At 49.0% G+C, this 18,633-nt stretch overlaps 1 protein-coding gene across 2 annotated transcripts; it reads left to right on the plus strand.

Moving 5' to 3' along the window:
• The first annotated feature begins 268 nt into the window (after positions 1–268).
• On the plus strand, positions 269–18,233 carry FDFT1 (farnesyl-diphosphate farnesyltransferase 1). 2 transcript variants are annotated; one of them, XM_081904195.1, is made up of 9 exons: positions 269–425; positions 2,056–2,173; positions 6,087–6,184; positions 10,860–11,043; positions 12,496–12,624; positions 13,292–13,483; positions 14,618–14,794; positions 16,102–16,254; positions 17,567–18,233. In XM_081904195.1, the coding sequence occupies exons 2-9, from the start codon at positions 2,072–2,074 to the stop codon at positions 17,786–17,788; spliced, it is 1,257 nt and encodes a 418-aa protein (XP_081760321.1). In that variant the 5' UTR covers positions 269–425; positions 2,056–2,071; the 3' UTR covers positions 17,789–18,233. The 2 variants fall into 2 exon arrangements, with proteins under 2 accessions (XP_081760321.1, XP_081760320.1); XM_081904194.1 differs by lacking the exons at positions 269–425; positions 2,056–2,173 and having other exon boundaries at positions 5,742–6,184.
• The last annotated feature ends 400 nt before the right edge of the window (positions 18,234–18,633 follow it).

Consider the following 18,633-nt stretch of genomic DNA (forward strand, 5'->3'; position numbering starts at 1 on the left):
GAAGAAACGGCGGTGCAAGAGCGAGCGGGCGCGCGCGCGGCCCCTTTAAGAAACCCGGCTGCTTGCGAAGCCCCGCCCGGCCCCATCCTCACCCATGCCTCCCTCGAGCCAATCCGGAGGCGCCGAGCGGCCGTCACGCCAGCCCCCGCGACGGCCTCATTGGGCGACGCGGCCCTGGCGCCAGCGCCGCGCGGCCACCGGGCTGCCTATCGGCCCTCCGAGCCGGGTGCGGCGCCCGCTGATTGGCTGCTGCTAGGGGACGGCCGTTGAGGGGACAGGAGGGGAGGGGGGCGGAGGAGGGAGGATGGCGACGCGCTTTCTTCGGGGCTGGCCGGGCATCTCGGCAGAAGAGGCTGTACGGGCGGGGAGGGAGGAAGAGGAGCCGCCAGGGACTCATAGGGACTAGAAACCCTTCCAAGGAGACGGTAAGAGTGGGCGGGGGGGTGCAGATGGGGCAAAATAAGAGGTGGGGAGGAGGGAAACAGCGGGGTCACAGGTAGGTAGGCAGGTATGGGGAGGGAAGACCTCATAGGGACTAGAAACCCTCCCGAGGGGGAGACAGATGGGGCAAAATACGGCAGGGGCGGGGTCACAGGTAGGTAGGTACGTAGGTGGGGGGAGGGAGGGAAGACCTCATAGGGACTAGAAACCCTTCCAAGGGGACGGTAAGGGTGGGTGGGGGTGCAAATGGGGCGGAATAAGGCAGGGGGTGGGGTGGGAGGCAGGAGGGAAACGACGGGGTCACAGGTAGGTAGGCAGGCAGGTAGGTACGGGGAGGGAAGACCACGTAGGGACTAAAAATCCTCTCAAGAAGATGGTAAGGATGGGCGAAATAAGGCGGGGGGGGGCGGAGTGTGGGGGCAGGAGGGAAACAGCGGGGTCGCAAGTAGTTAAGTAGGTAGGGGGAGGGAAGGGAAGCCCTCATAGGGACTAGAAACCCTCACAAGGAGATGGTAAAGGTGGGCAGGGGGTGCAGATGGGGCAAAATAAGGTGGGGGGAAGGAGGGAAATGGCAGGATCACAGGTAGGTAGGCAGGTAGGTATGGGGAGGGAAAACCTCATAGGGACTAGAAGCCCTCCCAAGGAGAGGGTAAGGGTGGGCAGGGGGAAACAGATGGGGCAAAATAAGGCAGGGGCGGGGTGGGAGGCAGGAGGGAAACGACGGGGTCACAGGTAGGTAGGTAGGCAGGTAGGTACGGGGAGGGAAGACCACATAGGGACTAGAAACCCTCCCAAGGAGACAGTAAGGGTGTGCGAAATAAGGTGGGGGGCAGGGTGGGGTGGGGCAGGAGGGAAACAGTGGGGTTGCAGGTAGGTAGGTGAGGGAAGGGGAGTGGGGAGACCTCATAGGGACTAGAAACCCTCCAGGGAGGGTAAGGGTAGTGGGACAGAGAAGGAGTGAATTAAGCCAGGGGGATGGGGTGGGTGAGAAAGAGGAAAATTACAGGATTGCAGGGAGGGAGGGGAAGGAAGATGTAATAGGGATTAGAAACCTCCAAGGAGGGTAAGGGGGGGGGGTACAGAGCGGTGTCCTAGGTTGGTATATAGGTAGGTAGAGCAAGGGGAGGGAAAGATCTCATAGGGACTGGAAACCTCCAGGTAAGGTAAAGCAGGAATATAGAAGGCAGGTGGGAAAGAGGAACACAGCAGGATCATAGGTAGGGAGGGAATGGGACGACATCAAAGGAACTAGAAACCAGGGAGAGGGAGGCTTAAGGGTGGGTTGGGATCTAGAAGGGGTGAATTAAGTCAGGAGACAGGTGGGTGGGAAGAAGAGTGGGTAAAAAGGAAAGTAAAAGGTGAGGGGAAGGCTAGAGTAGGGGAATGAAGCCATGTGGAGGAGGAGGAGGAATAAAAAATTGGGAGTGGGAGAGGAAAGAAGAATTAAAAAGAGAAAAGAAATTGTTGGTTCCAAAGGGTGGAGAAAAAAAGAGAGATTTGGGGAGAAGGCTGGGCAGGGCAGGTCCTCATTAAATCTTATCGCTCTGGACACCCACAAATTAAATCTTATCGCCTCATTAAATCTTATCGCTCTGGACACCCACAAATTGACAGGTGAGACTGGAAGCTGATGGAGCTGTTCAAGAGATGGCTGGGCCACCCAGAGGAGCTCTACAACCTGGTGAGGTTTAAGATGGGAGGCTACAAGACGGTGATGCCCAAGATGGACCAGGTGAGTGAGTGACAGTGCACTGTGTTGAATGGGTGTGGAAAGAATGGGTTGTCTTGTTCCCTGGTTTTTAATTTTGCTGGCTAGGAAGGCCCTTAGCTCGGTGGTTACAGTGCCTGAAGTGTCCCAGGGTCGATGCTCAGTGTCTCTTAAGCAGGACTGGAAATGTTCCCATCTGAAACTCTGGAGAGCACTGCCAGTCTCTGATGGTTCAGTATCTTGTTGCTCCCAGCGGCCAAAAGACCTCATAGCGGCCAGACAGACACTTCCAGGAAGCCCACCATCAAGCCATTAAGGAAATTGCATTCCCACAGTGGTTTCCCTGTCCCCCAGCAACTGGCGTATTAAGTGATAGCCTGCCTCTGAACATGGAAGGTCTATTTAGCTTCCATGTTTTTTATTGGATTGGTTGTGACTCTCCTCGAGTCGCTCATGTTCAGGCACAAAAGCAGAATAAAAATATTTTTTTAATAGATAAAATAGACCGGTAATAGAAAAAGATGGAGATGAGGAGTTGTTATTTTCTCTTTTCCCATTCTGTTTTTTCCTGCTCCATGCTTCTACCTTGTCAAATAAATAAATTCTTTATTGTGAAATTACAGTGCTAGACAGGTCTTAAATTGGACCATCACTATTGTCTCATGATATGACGAAGCACTCTTGCACCTTAATTATGAATTGCTGCCTGTCAGATTTTATGAAAGGTATCAATTATATTTCTTTATTATGACTTTATATGTGCAGTCAACTTGCCTGTCCTCTGGACAAATGGTTTTGTTCCGTTTTCTTTCTTTCTCTTCCTTTCTCTCTTCTTTAAAGTGAAAAGCCCTTTCCCTCCACCAAATATCTTCAGCAGGATCTTGGGCCAAATCGCACTATGCTGGAACTGCTGTTTTGGAGTGCATGATGCAAATTTCTTCTTGTAGAAGCAGCTGGGTGGGGGGCTACTTCGAATGCCAGGTGCAGTGAGGTGGGATCCAAACTTTCCTGCACAGCTCCCTCACCTCATTGCTGTTTCACATTGCCCCAAATTCTCCAAGAAATCTTTGAAAATGAAAGGCAATTAAGTAAAACCCTTGTGGTCATCTTTATTTATTATTTATCTGCTGCACTTATTTATTGCATTTTTATCAAAGCTTTTTCCTCCAAGGAGTTTAATCTCCACAACAACCCTGCAGTGCAGGTTAGGCTGAGAGGCAGTGGCTGGCCCAAGGTCACCCAGTGAGCTTCATGGCTGAGTGGGTATTTGAACCCTGGTCTCCCAGGTCCTTGCCCAATGCCCAATCCTCCTGCTGCTAGTTCTTTCTGATCCCAGAGCAGAAGATTTGATTAAAAGAAAAAAGGCAGGAACTGTTTGTTCCCCTTCTGCTCCTAGGATGTGCAGAGTATCCACACACCCGTTTCCTTTAGTGCAGGGCCACATTCCCTTTCCGGGGGGAGGCCCAAATGCCAATGGTGGGTGGGGGCAGAAGCAACAAATATAATTTCCCCCTTTGCATGGTAAGCAACTTTTACAGGCACATTTTGCAGGCCACTCTGCATCCTTCATCCAGGCAAGTCAAAGGCATCTTGTTGGAGGCTTTGGCCAGACCGAAAAGGAATACAACCCTTGGGTGGAGTGGGCCCACTGGCTGGGGAGAGCCACATTTAGCACACACCCGCCCGGTCTGAGGTTCCCCACCCTTTTAGTGCAAAGAGTTAGCTGGCCAAGGTCTGGCTGAGTCCCAGGGCTGGCTCTGTGTCTGCAGGGTTCCCTGGCAACTTGCCAGTCTGTGCATCCTGGTGGGAGCAGCTGAGACTAGGAACCCACCATCATGTCCTTTTCCCACAGTGCTCCAAGGTGACGCCACATCGGGTGCTCTGGGATCTTGTATGAAATTTAAAACTCTGTGAGTGTGACTTTGTGGACCCAGCTACTGCTGCCAGGCAGTGGGTGTGGGAGCTTCCTTCATCTGAGGATCACAGGGCGGTTTAGAACATAAAAATACAAAAATAGTAACAAACAATAACACACACACACACACACACACACACACACACCATCTTTAAAGGCCATAGATGGTTTAATTAGCCAAAGACCTGGGAGATGAGGAATGTTTTCGCGCTGGGCAAACTTCCCTGAGGAGAGCATCCCACAAGAGGGGAGCCACCACAGAGAAGGCCCATTCTTGTGTTGCCACCCTCCAGATCTCATGGAGGAGGCACACAAAGAAGGGGTTCAGATGATGATTGCGGGGTCCAGGGCAGGTCCTATGGAGAGAAGCATTGGAGGCCGGGAACGCCCCTAGGGCGCAGATGCCTTTGTTGGGCTACCCTCTCATCATCCCTGATCACTGCCGGTGGTGTATGTATTTGTGCGTGCGTGCACAATGATTGGAGTTGAAGGCCCAAATCACAGATTTCCTCCCCCCCCCCCAACACTGGGTTCATGAGACGCCAACATCTAAAGTACAGCAGTAGGCATGTTGACTCTGAAGAGAGCATCGCTGAACAGCTGTGGCACTAACTTGGCAAGTAGGAAAAGCCAGCAGGGGACTTAAGCCCTAAGAAAGTAAGTGCCAGGAAGCTCAGAGGGACTTGCTCCTCAGCAAAGGCACAATCTTTAAATAAATGTTATTAAATTATTTCAGCACATAACTAATGAACCATCCCACCCTACTCCTAGAAGCTGGTGTTCAAGCAATGCATACAAAGCAACAACCAAATAACTCAACTTCTTACGCCGGGCTGCTATTTGGATAAAAGGCGATACTCAGTTTAAGTCAAGCAAAAAGTTTTATAAGGCTGTTTTCGTTATTAGCCGCATATTCAATACTGTGCCAGGCAAAACCATACCTCTTCTACCAGGCCTTTGGCTAATTTAGCAAACTAGGACGTTTCAAATTCGGCATGGGTATGGGGGAGAAAACGTTTGTTGTGTCTTTTTGTGATTTTTTTTTACACTGAAAACTGCCCCCTGATTCTAAGAGGAAGGGCAGTATAGAATTTTAAGTAACAATCGGAATAATAAAAGCCCCGCCGTTCGGTTACGCAGGAGTCTCCATGCGCTCCAAGACGCGCAAACGGTAAAGCCCAAGTGCTGTTTAGTGGTTAAGGCGTCGGACTAGGACCCTGACCGCGTGAGACTCGAGTTCAGATCCGCACGCGGTCTCCCGCCACTCGGAACCTGACCCACCTCGCAGGATTGTTGGTTGCGAGGATAACGCGGGGAGCAGGAGAAGAGCCTCCGGCTGTTGGGGAAAGGTGGGAGATTCGAACGCGGCGAGATGGCAAGTTAAAAGTGCCTAGGATCGCGCTGTGGATCCCGCTGCGCTTTCGTGGCGTGGAGTGGGGGATCTCTTTCCCCTTGAATGAAGGGAAAGGAGGAGGAAAGGAAAAGCTGGAGTTTGTTTCGCCCAGGGCGCTTTTGCACAGAGCCTGCAGGGAGCGCTCCGGGTTGGTTAAGTCGGCCAGGCGCGGCGCTGCGCCCGGGGAGGGAAGGAGGCGGGCCGGCCTCGGCTGCTTTCCCTCCCCGCCGAGGGAAGGGGCGGTGGGTGTGTCCGCTTCCCCTCTGGCTGCGCGCGCCCCGGATCCTTTCCCCCGCGCCCATGGCACGGGGCCAGGCGGGGGCCGCGTTGCTGGCCCGCTGAGCCGTGCGCCCGGGCGCGTCCCTCGTTCCCTCTCCATGGCCAGCGGCCCCTCCAAAGCCGCAACCTCCCTTTTCAAGCGTACTTTGGCCCTTTCCCCGCCCCGTGCTGGAGGAGCAGCAGGAGGATCGGGGCCGGGCGGCGGCTGTAACAGCTGCTGCTGGGCCGGGGGCCGGGTGCGCTCGGCGTCCGGCCCGCACCGCCTCCAGCAGCCCCAGGCTCCGCCACCGCTGGCTTCCCGGGGCACCCGTTTCCTGAGCGCCCCGCCGCCCTCTGTGCTCTTCTTGCAGGACTCGCTCAGCGACAGCCTCCGCCGCTGCTACCAGTACTTGAACCAGACCAGCCGGAGCTTCGCCGCCGTCATCCAAGCCCTCGACGGGGAGCTGCGGTGAGTTCCCCGGGCGGCTGCGGGGCGCAGGGAGCGAGGGGCGTGCAAGCTTGCACGGTGGCTAAGGATGGAAGGGGTTAACTGCTTTGGTCTGGCAAGGAAAGGGTTAACCGTGCGCGCGCACGGGTTTTGTTTTGGTTGCAAGTGGGGGTTTTTTCCCCTCCCCCTGGGGGAGGAGTGAAATCCGAATCGAAGTCCTGTGCCAGGCAGTGCGTTCCGAGTGATCGCGAAAAAAGAAGTTTTGCTCCTGTGCTCCGCTTGGCACCGCCTGCGGGCTGGAGCCTGGAAGTTGCAGCCCTGCAAAGCTTGGAATGGTTTTCCTTCAATCTGGCGACCTCTTGCTAGACTACAACTCCCATCAGCCGCCAGGTGTTGAACATGCTGGCTAGGGAGCTGAGAGAGCCCCAAACTCTTCCGGAGGCACAAGGTTCAGAAAGGGTGTCTTGTAATGCTGCACCCTCCAACATTTCTCTGATGAGCACAATTCAAAGTGTTGGTGCTGACCTTTAAAGCCCTAAACGGCCTCGGTCCAGTATACAGTGGTACCTCAGGTTACATACGCTTCAGGTTACAGACTCTGCTAACCCAGAAATAGTGCTTCACGTTAAGAACTTTGCTTCAGGATGAGAACAGAAATCGTGCTCCGGCGGCATGGCAGCAGCAGGAGGCCCCATTAGTTAAAGTGGTGCTTCAGGTTAAGAACAGTTTCAGGTTAAGAACGGACCTCCGGAACGAATTAAGTACTTAACCTGAGGTACCACTGTATACGAAGGAGCGTCTCTACCCCCATCATTCTGCCCAGACACTGAGGTCCAGCACCAAGGGCCTTCTGGCGGTTCCCTCACTGCGAGAAGCCAAGTTACAGGGAACCAGGCAAAGGCCTTATCGGTAGTGGCACCCGCCCTGTGGAACAACTACCAGACTTTTAGAAGACATCTGAAGGCAGCCCTGTTTAGGGAAGCTTTTAAAGTTTGATGCATTACTGTACTTTAATATTTTGTTTGAAGCCGCCCAGATTATGATGATGATGTACCCCAGCCACTCTTGGCAGCTTCCAACATATATAAAAGCATAATAAAGCCTTAAACTTCCCTATACAGTGCTGCCTTCAGATGGCTTAGGGGTTGGCTAACTCCATACCCTCTAACATTTCTCCAATGAAAATAGGGACATGCTAAGGAAAACGGGGACATTTTGGGATCAAATCAGAAACCCGGGACTGTTTGTGTAAATCCAGGGACCCTTGGAAATATATAGAACGGACAAAGGTTTTTATTTATTATTATTTATTAAATTTTTAAGTAGAGGTCTTGTCATTGCAGTTCCTGCATTGCAGGGGGTTGGACTAGATCGCCCTTAGGGGTTCCTTCCAGCTCTCTGGTTCTGTGTAAGGCAGCCTCTGCCTGATTGGGCTGTTTTCTCCATTGACTGCCCAGGGCTGTCAGCTCTGACCGGCAGTGGCTCTCCCCAGGAGATGGTGGGTGTTGCGCCTGGGTCCTTCTGCATGCCAAACAGCAGTGCCCTTAGCATGGAGTGAGGTCCCAGAGCATGCGCTGTGCTTGCTGACCAGACAGCTCCTCCCACAAACAAGGTTTTGGGTTGGCCTGTGAAATCAAGAGAACATCGTGGTTTGGCAGCTTCCACCGACTTAAAAAGATCCGAGGCCCATTTATTAGGAAGCAGTGAAAACACAATTCCAGGAAGGAATTGCATCTGGCTTAGCCTCCTGGTACAATTCTCAAACTTCCAGCATCAACCTTTCTTAAGACCTTAAGAACAGCTTGCTCAATAAGCCAGCGGCTCACCTAGTCCAGCATTCTGCTTTCACAATTGCCTTTTGCTGGTGCAATGCCAGTCTCCTCTGGAGTAAGGATATGGGAGCCAGCAGCATGCAGTCTAGCCCCTACTGAAACCTAGATTGCTTTTTTGTTGCTGTAAATATTGAATTGATTATGTTAAATCGTTGGCTTTGGACCTCTTGGAATTCCCTGACATGCTCTGCATTTTGTCTATTTGAACTCTGAACGTTTGCTGTTAGTTGCTCTGGGCCTGTGTGTTTCACAGCCTATTCTGGCACAGCGCACACCTGTTGCATCTTAGCAAGTTCAAGAGATATTCTCTGAGCTGCCCTTTGCATCACCGCAAACAGGCCTCCTTCTCCACCCTGTTTTATGGGTACACATGTGTTTGCTCCAGAGCAATTAACTTTAATTCAGCAGCCTCTGAGAAAGAATGAAAGGCTAAGTGCAGACAATGACTCCATTCCCTCTACATAGCAGAGTGTGTGTGTGTCTGTGTGGGGTAAAAAAAATGCAGGAGGTTTCTGCAAATTGCTTCAGCCAGACTGCAGAGGGTGACCCAGTCTTGCTGCCCATTTAACAAGCTGGCGCAGTTAAATATATAAAAACGAAGTGTTTCATCCAGGAAAGTGGGGCTGATCTGTAATCGTAATAGCAAAGAACTGGACTGAATTTTGGAAAGTTAAATAAGATAAAAATATATTGTCCAAAACCGGTTTGAAGTCCATATTGTGATATCAGTTATTGACCTGGCAATATACAGTGGTACCTTGGTACTCGAACAGCTTGCCTCCCGTACAAATCGACTCCCGAACGCTGCAAACCTGGAAGTAACTGTTCCGGTTTGCAAGTGTTTTTTGGAAACTGAACGTCCGACGCAGCAGCTTTCATTTGAGGGCAGGAAGCTCCTGCAACCAATTGGAAGCCACACCTTTGTTTTCCAACGGTTTCCAGAGTCGAACGGACTCCCAGAACGGATTAAGTTCGAGAACCAAGGTACCACTGTATTGCGAATCATGATGTGTGTGTGCAAAAATCACCATGTGGGAAAAACCATGAAGCCATTCAATGTGCCTCTCGGTTCCTGCAGCCTCTGATAACTCTGCCGGCTCATAGCTCTCCCTTGCCTCCTGCAGGGGGGCAGCAAATCATGAGAGCAGACTTGGCAAAAGTCACAACACAGGAAAAACCGTGAATCCAGCCAATGCCTCTACATAGCTCCATCCTTATTGCAGACCTGGTGATATATTGGTATATTATGATGTTAGCTGGTTATAGATTATGATGTTGAAACCCAGATAATAGCCAGCACTGTGTGCTGCCTCCATAGTTAGAGGCTGTCTGCTGCAAAATTCTAGTTGTGGAAACTGCAAATGGGTGGCATGGGTGGGCCTAGGACCAGCGTACCTACGGGACAGCCTCTCCTGGTATGCCCCGCGGAGGACCTTAAGGTCCACAAATGACCATATTTTGGAGGTCCCAAGTCACAAGGTGGTTAGATTGGTCTCAGCTAGGGCCAGGGCCTTTTCAGTACTGGCCCCGACTTGGTGGAACGCTCTGTCATAAGAGACTAGGGCCCTGCGGGGCTTGTCATCTTTCTGCAGGGCCTGCAAGACAGAGCTGTTCCGCCTGGCCTTTGGTTTGGACTCAGTCTGACCCTTATGTTTCCCTCTCCTTATGGTTTTGATCTATGGGCTACTTTTAAAATGAGATTGCATTTTAACCTGTATTTTAAATTGGTTCCCCCCCCCCCCCCGTGCTCTTGGCTTCCCCATAGGGGACAGGATGCCCAGACTAGATGGGCCTCTGGGCTGATGCAGCTCTCCTTAGGTTCTGCAAGGTTGGTGCTGGCACTCTTGAGTTGCACCAGGAGGCTAATCTGGAGCCGATACTCGGTTCCTTTATTTGCGGCTGTGTGCTGCAATCCCTCCTAATAGAAACAAAAGATCCATAGAGCTTTCACGCTGGCTGAAGTTGCCAAACACAATGTTCTCTCTCCTCCTTGCCTTCCCATAATTTCATAGGCCAATCTAAGGCCTGGTTTGTGGGGAGGAGTAACTTCTTGGTAGCACATGCTTTGGGGAGAAGGGACCTCGTTCCGTGGTCCAGGCACCTGCTTTGTGTGCAGAAGAAGCCAGGTTCCATCTCCAGGTAGAAAGGGCCAGGTGGCAGGAGAGAGCTGCTGCCGGTCAGAGTAGAGTATTCTGTGTTGTGGGTGGATAGATGGCTACCAAACAGTCTCAGGTAAAGTTAAAGGGACCCCTGACCATTAGGTCCAGTCGTCGACGACTCTGGGGTTGCGGTGCTCATCTCGCTTTATTGGCCGAGGGAGCCGGCGTGTCTTGTGGCCAGCATGACTAAGCTGCTTCTGGCGAACCAGAGCAGCGCATGGAAACGCCGTTTACCTTCCCGCTGGAGCGGTAGCCATTTATCTACTTGCACTTGGACGTGCTTTCGAACTGCTAAGTTGTCAGTGGGGATTCAAACCGCCGACCTTCTGATCGGCAAGTCCTAGGCTCTGTGGTTTAACCCACAGTGCCACCCGCGTCCCTAAAACAGTCTTAGAGGCAGCCCTAAATAATATCCTGTCTCTTTAGGACCTATGGAGACATAGGAAGCTGCCCTTTACTGAGTCAGACCATCGTTCCATCCAACTCAGTTCTGCCCACACTGACTGGCAGCAGGGGGTTGGACTAGATGACCCTTAGGGTCATTTCCAATTTTATTATTCTATTAACTCCCAAACAGGACTTTCCCAGCCTTTTCTGGAGATGCCAGGGTTCGAACGTGGGAAGCCACCTGTTTGCAAGGTGGGTGTTCCACCCCCTGTGCTAGGGGAGTCCTTCAGCTCAGACCTCTTTCCTCCTCGTCCTCAGCCATGCCGTGTGCATCTTCTACCTGGTGCTCCGAGCCCTGGACACGATCGAGGACGACATGACAATTAACCTGGAAACCAAGGTCCCCATGCTCCACAACTTCCACTCCTACCTGTATCAGCCAGACTGGAAATACATGGACAGCAATGAGAAGGACAAGCAAGTTTTGGAAGACTTCCCGACGGTGAGCAATTTGGCCAGTCAGTCCTTCGTTTGTGCGGTCATTTTAAGTTGGCTGTGCAAATCCTGACATTGTCAGTTTGCTATAGCTCTTGGTATCTGCAAATTGGGTGCTTGCTGGCAGCAGATAGGAAGTTGGTTTTATGGTGGTCTCTTTCTGAGCCATCTCTTCTCAAGGGGGTTTAGCAGCACTTTTTTTTGAGGGGGGGGGGGAGAAAAACAACAGTGTTGCCCCCGAAGTCAGTTAAGTGCCTCCAAGGATGCTTCAGTCTTCAAGGGATAACCACAGATCTTAGACTGGTCTAACTACTGCACGTTCTGGGAAGTTGCTCACCTGATCACTAAGTATTTGGATGCCTCTTGAGATATAACTAAATTTCCTGAGAATGAAGAGCAGGTTTCCGTCTGTGTTTGGATGTAGTTGGGTGCCATTTTGAGATGTGCAAATTTTGTTCTGTTTTGTTTTTTTTAAAATCATTTTTATTTGATTTTACAATACAAAATTATTTTAAAAAATCAAAAACATAACCCTATACAGAGATTCCCCGGAATCTCAGGACTCCCCCCTCCCCCCTGCCTGGAGTCCCATTCTAATCAATTAAAACTGCATCTTCTTCCATACTCTATTATATCAATCCATATTTTCCATGGTGATTGTTGCACTACAAGTGAAATCAAAATCCTTCCACCTTTTCCATCTGCTTACAGTAGTCTTTTTAAATAGCTTATAAATTTCTCCCATTCTTTTGTAAAGTTTTTATCTTCTTGATTCCTGAGTTTTCCGGTCAACTTTGCCATTTCGGCATAGTCCATCCGCTTGGTTTGCTATTCTTCTAGTTGGGTCCCATCAAGATGGCGAGCTGGATCTTTCACAACTGACCTGATTTTAACCACTGGTTTCAAAACCACACTGACATTTTGGGTTTCTTAGAATTTGTGAGCAATGTCAGAGGCAAAGCTGCTGGTTCCCTATTAGTGCGAAGGCAAGATTCGACAATTGGTGTCTTGGAAAAGTTACGACATCAAATGCATCCGTAAAGTTGTGGCTGGACAATCATCTGGTCCTGAACCAAGGGGCGAGGGAGACTGTGGCCCTCTATATATTACAGACTCCAGTTCCCATCAGTCCTAGTGAGTGATGAGAGATGATGGGAGTTGTAGTCCAATACTGTAGGTTCTCCACCCCTGCCTTCAAGTTGCTATAATTCCTGGGCTCTTTGTCTGCAATCCCATAATCGCTTTCCCGGGAGCAAGCTCCCCTGAACTGGATGGGACTTGACTTCTGAGTAGACCTGTGCCTACTATCAAACTGGTTACCCTTTGTCACACTGGTTACATTTTGGCCCTAGAAAGAGGTGTATAGGTCCGTTTCCCTTAAATGCAGACACTTCATCCTTACCCTTGTTTTGAACTGGCTCATTTCGTTTCCTCCTCTCACTTGTGGTTATCGCCTTAGATCTCCTTGGAGTTCCGCAACCTGGCAAAGATCTACCGAGATGTGATTGCTGACATCTGCCACAAGATGGGTCTGGGGATGGCTGAGTTTTTGGAGAAGAAGGTGGATTCTGAGAAGGAGTGGGACCAGGTGAGTAGACTTGGGAAGGGGTCCCCAGGGAATCTACTTGGGGCTGAAACCTGTGTTTTCAGGAAATGTGCCAAAATGGATCCAACTTGCAGTGTGGGATGTCCTTCATAGGTTTAGCAGTTGGCGGGCAAAATTGTGCTCCCCTTGCTCCTCGGGGTGTTTCTTATTCTTTATTGCGTTGTCCTGTTCCAATTGCTGCTGGCAGTTCCCTCTGCAAGAAGTGAGGTTACAGGGAACCAGGCAGAGGGCCTTCTCGGTGGTGGCACCCGCATTGTGGAACGCCCTCCCATCAGACGTCAAGGAAATAAGCAGCTATCCTATTTTTAAAAGACATCTGAAATCAGTCGCACAATCACACAAGTAGCTGAACTGCGTTCCACACAGTCGCAGAAACAAATGAACTGAAAAGGCCTCAAAAACAAAAACGCAAAATAAATAGCAAAAGCAAAACAATAAGAAATTCTTTTGAGATTTACGCCGTAATGCTTTTTTTCATTGATGTGGAAAACTGGCAGTCATGTTTGTGCCTATGCAAACCCTCCCTTACCGTGTGCCAGATAAAGGAGGGAGATGGGAAGCCTCAAGTGCTGCAGCTCTTTTAATAAGTAGATTAAACAAAAAAAAAAACCCCATGCTATAGCTAGGATTGATTGATTTCTCTCTCTAGTATTGCCATTACGTCGCTGGCCTGGTGGGCATTGGCCTGTCCCAGCTCTTTTCTGCGTCGAAGCTGGAAGACCCCATCGTCGGGCAGGACACGGAGCTGGCCAACTCCCTGGGTGTTTTCCTGCAGAAAGTCAACATCATCCGGGACTACCTGGAGGATGAGCTCGAAGGCCGGGAGTTTTGGCCCAAAGAGGTAAAGCAAGGGGTGACGAGAGAAGAGAGGGAAAGCTGTGACATTTGGTCCAGGGATGGAGACCACCTGTTTTGATGTAACATGAGAAATGGGTATTTCCGCGGTGGCTCCCCACTTGTGGAGAGAGACTCGCCTGGGATATCTTTAGATGCCAGGCAAAAACATTCCGCTTCTCCCAGGCCTTTGCCTAATTAAACAACCTATGGCCTTTTAAAAACTGTGTGTGGCAGGGTATTGTCTTTATTTGATGATGATGATGATGATGATGATGATATAATTTATTTATACCCTGCCCATCTGGCTGGGTTTCCCCAGACACTCTGGGTGGCTCTCAACAGAACACCAATATCAGTAATAAAAAAGCAACAACATCAAATATTAAAAACTTCCCTAAAAAAAGGCTATGATACTATGGTATGTATTTTGTGGTTTTTATAAAATAATAAATAATTATTATAATACTTTTTATACCCCGCCCATCTGGCTGGGTTTTCCCAGCCACTCTAGGCAGTTTAAAACATATCTAATAATAATAATAATAATAATAAATCAGTCATTAAAAACTTTCCTAAACAGGGCTGTCTTTGGGTGACCGGCAGTACAGAAATTTAATAAGTAAATAAAAGTAATAAATATATATACAATAAGCCTCCTCCCCACAAGGAACTAGATATGTAGGCTGTTGCTGGGTATTTTGATCTGCTTCTAGTTTATTGCCGAATTTATTTAATTCCCCACCACCTGCAACGTTTAAAATAGTTTATTTCGGCTGGGTTTTTTGTTTGTTTTGTTTTTACCCATAATTGTATTGCTTTGTTCTCTTTGTAAACCCCTTTGAGGTTTGCTTTTTTAAAACAAAACAAATTGGTGTGTGGATTTTACCAAATAAATATATAATAAATGGGGACAAAATGTATCGAGTCAGATAAAAACCAATCATTTCACAAAACTGGAATAAAATGAAAGTTGCAAACGAACAAACAGACACCACACAAGCTTAAATACATAAGCAAAGAACTAGTGGGAACAGGAAATTCTTAGGGCAGGGCTGCATAGCCACTCTCAGTTCACATCCTGCATCGACGGGGGTCCCTTCCAGTTGTATGACTCTGATAGCCTCTCGGTGTCTCCCAGGTTTGGAGCAAGTATGCGAAGAAGCTGTCTGACCTGACCAAGCCGGAGAACATCGACAAAGCCGTTCAGTGCATGAATGAGCTCATCACCAACGCCTTGCACCACGTCCCTGATGTCTTGACGTATTTGTCCCGCCTGAAGAACCAGAGCGTCTTCAACTTCTGCGCTATTCCGCAGGTGGGTAGGGTCGCTTGGCTTGCAAAGCTGTCTCCCGCTTCGGAGGTGCTCTTCTGTTTCCCTTCCTCTCCTGTTAACAGGGCTGGATTCAGGTTTGATGAGGCCCTAAGCTACTGAAGGTAATGGGGCCCTTTATATATCCAGCCGTCCTTTGTCAACAACAAATTGCCACTGTTTTTTGTGTTGAATATATGCTATATGTCGAAACAAAAATTCGTTCCAGTAGCACATTAGAGACCAACTAAGTTTTTATTGCTCCTGCCAACCTAGCAGTTTGAAAGCATATCAAAGTGCAAGTAGATAAATAGGTACCGCTCCGGCGGGAAGGTAAACGGCGTTTCCGTGCACTGCTCTGGTTCACCAGAAGTTCATACCAATAAAAACTTAGTTGGTCTCTAAGTTGCTACTGGAAGGAATTTTTTTTATTATTTTGTTTTGACTAGGGCAGACCAACATGGCTACCCACCTGTAATATGCTGTATGATAATTTATGGACCTAATAGGTATCTAAAGCCATTTGCACATGTTGCCGTGCAACCAGTCCATGCGGAATATAGGCACCCTATATATAGAAATGAGCAAACCAGTGATATTTTCGGAAGCAGGCTAGCAGGCTGGGTCCATGACTTACATCATAGGAACCTACATAACACAAAACACTGTTGCTGTCTGTATGTTTTATTTTATTTGTTTTTTATCTTATATTTTGGAAATGGTACATCCAGTTATTTTTTCCTTTAATTTTTTTTGGGGGGGCCCTAGAGAGTGGGGTCCTAAGTTATAGGTTGTTTATAGCTTATATGTAAATCCGGCACTGGGTGGGCTTTGTTTTTGGTGTTGAATATATGCTATATGGTAATTTATGGACTTAATAGGTAACTAAAGCCATTTGCACATGTTGCCGTGCAACCAGTCCATGCAGAATGTAGGCACCCTATACAGTGGAACCTCAGGTTGTGAACGTGATCTGTGCGGGGGGAACATTCGCAACCTACAGTGTTCACAACCCACAGTGCTGTGTCTGCGCACTCGTGGGTCACGATTTGGCACTTCTGCGCATGTGCAAACCACTGAAACCTGGAAGTAACCCGTTCTGGTACTTCTGGGTTTGGCGCAGTGCGCAACCCGAAAACGTAACCTGAAGCGTCTGTAACCCGAGGTACCACTTTATACAGAAAGGAGCAAACCAGTGATATTTTTGGGAGCAGGTAAGAGAACATGTATCTAATTACCTTTGATAGCCCAGAATCAAGCAGGATTGTTTTTGTGACTTGTCTTCTTCTCCCCCCTCCACTCCTGGTCCCCAGGTGATGGCCATCGCCACGTTGGCTGCCTGCTACAACAACCAGCAAGTCTTCCGGGGAGTGGTGAAGATTCGGAAGGGACAAGCCGTCACTCTGATGATGGACGCGACGAACATGCAGGCTGTTAAGGCCATCATGTACCAGTACGTGGAAGAGGTGAGTTCATGATTGCCATAGGTTTTATTTCTGTGACTCTTTTCCATGGTAGAACCATGCTCAAAGCGTCTTACGCCAACATACAGAATAAAATATAGCAACATTTCAAGGTAAGTTACAAAACCGAACCCAACTTAAATGAACATCAGCAGGGCAAACAAAGACCTCACGTCTTCTAAAAGTTGCATAGTGTGGTTATAAACTTGAGATTGGCAAACCTCAGTCAGTTGACCTACCGGTGGGGCTGGAAACAAATTTGGGGGTTGCCTGCTGTGGCGTTTGCCTCCTAGGTCGGTCATAAGGAAAGGGTTAAAATGAGTGTGATGTGATTGGCCAGTGGAAACTGATAGGAGGAGTGAGAGTGGGTGTTGTGTGGAAGTTAGTTGAGAGTTGGGAGTTGAAGAAGGAAGAGGGAGGATATATAAGTCTGTGGGCTGGTTGAGTTGTGTGGTGAAAGAGTGAGAGGAAGTGTTAGGTGGAGTCAGATAGTTAGTTGGGATAATCAGTTTGAAGTTGTTAGGAACGAATAGGACAGTTAAGGAACTAAGATTAAGAAACTGCCAAGAAAAATTAACTGAAACCATAAGCTTGTTCTTGCCTATAAAATAAACTTGATTATTTGTTAATGATACCAACTGACTGGATTCTGTGTGTACCCGTGAGGAGAAATGGGTTGGTGGCAGCGAAGAAAGCAAACACAGTGGTGGCACAGGGTCAATAGACCACCAAACATCTGGGGGCCCTATGTGATCGCCACACCTGCTTTATTTGTTTTGAGGTAAATTTGCTACTGGTTTGTTGCTGTAATAAGACAAGGCTACTTTGCTTCTGGGATGCGGGTGGCGCTGTGGTCTAAGCCACAGAGCCTAGGACTTGCCGATCAGAAGGTCGGTGGTTTCATTCCCCACGACGGGGTGAGCTCCCGTTTCTCGGTCCTTGTTCCTGCCAACCTAGCAATTCGAAAGCATGTCAAAATGCAAGTAGATAAATAGGTACCACTCCGGCGGAAGGTAAACGGCGTTTCCGTGTGCTGCTCTGGTTCGCCAGAAGCGGCTTAGTTATGCTGGCCACATGACCCGGAAGCTGTACGCTGGCTCCCTCGGCCAATAAAGCGAGATGAGCGCCGCAACCCCAGAGTCGTCCACGACTGGACCTAACGGTCAGGGGTCCCTTTGCCTTTACCTTTACTTTGCTTCTGGTGTGTTAAGGCAATAAAACACGTCCACTTCACTTCTGGTGTGTTACAATAAATAACAGCAGAGCTGTTTGGATGAATGCTGCCTTAGTGAAAGCTAGTTCTTCTCTCCCGCAGATCCATCAGAAGATCCCAAGTACAGATCCTTCCTCCAGCAAGATACAGCAGATCATTGCCTCTGTCCGATCCGTTAGCCTACCCAGCGGCGCCCTGGTCTCTCGGACCCATTACTCTCCCATCTACCTGTCCTGCGTGATGCTCTTAGCTGCGTTGAGCTGGCAGTACCTGAGCACCGTGTCGAAAGCCACAGAGGAATACGTCCATACAGGCGAGAACTGAGAGCAGATTTCCAAGGATGCCTATGCCCTTCGCAGTGGGATGGAATATGCTGCTGTTATTATTTCCTTGCCCTTTGGGAACGGGAGAACTCATAGATGTCCCAGGACTGTTGGAGAAGGGCTTGGAATCCTGCAAGCTAAAGTTGGAGCCAGAAGATTTCACCTAGAAAGCAATTACTTGCTAGCTTTGAAGCGTCTAACAAATTACAGTTTCCAGACCTCTAATTTTTTTCTTCCTCTTTTGGAGGAACTGGTTACCGGCAAGTCTGTCATTGGAGTCTGTCTTAATATATTTTTCCTTCCATTTCTTTCCCGCAGACCTGTTTGGATCTGCGTCTTTTTTGTGTTTTTGACATAGAGTGTTTTTTAACTAGAGTGTTTGAAGGTGCCTCTTTGTTGCTTGTGAATTTTGACAGTAAAAAGGGAAAGGAAAAAAAATACTGCGATGAAGCCTCCTGCTCTCTTTTTCTTCCGTTTTTATTCCAAGTTGTTCAAATTCAGCGACCAAAGCAGCACAAGAGTCCATGGTGTGGTTATCTTGAGTTGGGCTTATTTAGAAATCACAGCAAGTTCTAATATTTACCAAGGATTTACCCCGGCTTGTTTTAGAACAGGGGCTTCTCTGCAGTGACTCCCCATCTATGGAATGCTGTCCCCAGGGAAGTTCGCCTGGCGCCTTCATTATACACCTTTAGGTGCCAGGCAAAAACATTCCTTTTTAGCCAGGCCTTTGGTTGATATTACTGACATCCAACACCCTTTTAGAATGTGGTTCTTTTCTGGAAGGGTGTTATTGGGTTCTTATTTTTGGTTTGATTTTATATGTTGTGGTCTTGCTTGTGAACC

This window comes from Podarcis melisellensis (assembly GCF_964234715.1).
Source record: "Podarcis melisellensis genome assembly, chromosome: 3".
Lineage (NCBI taxonomy): Eukaryota > Metazoa > Chordata > Lepidosauria > Squamata > Lacertidae > Podarcis > Podarcis melisellensis.

Coding starts and splice junctions, on each gene's coding strand:
- FDFT1 (XM_081904194.1), top strand. CDS start 5,835: ATGGCCAGCGGCCCCTCCAAAGCCGCAACCTCCCTTTTCAAGCGTACT. Junction 11,044..12,495: donor TTTTGGAAGACTTCCCGACG/GTGAGCAATTTG, acceptor TTATCGCCTTAG/ATCTCCTTGGAGTTCCGCAA. Junction 13,484..14,617: donor GGGAGTTTTGGCCCAAAGAG/GTAAAGCAAGGG, acceptor GGTGTCTCCCAG/GTTTGGAGCAAGTATGCGAA.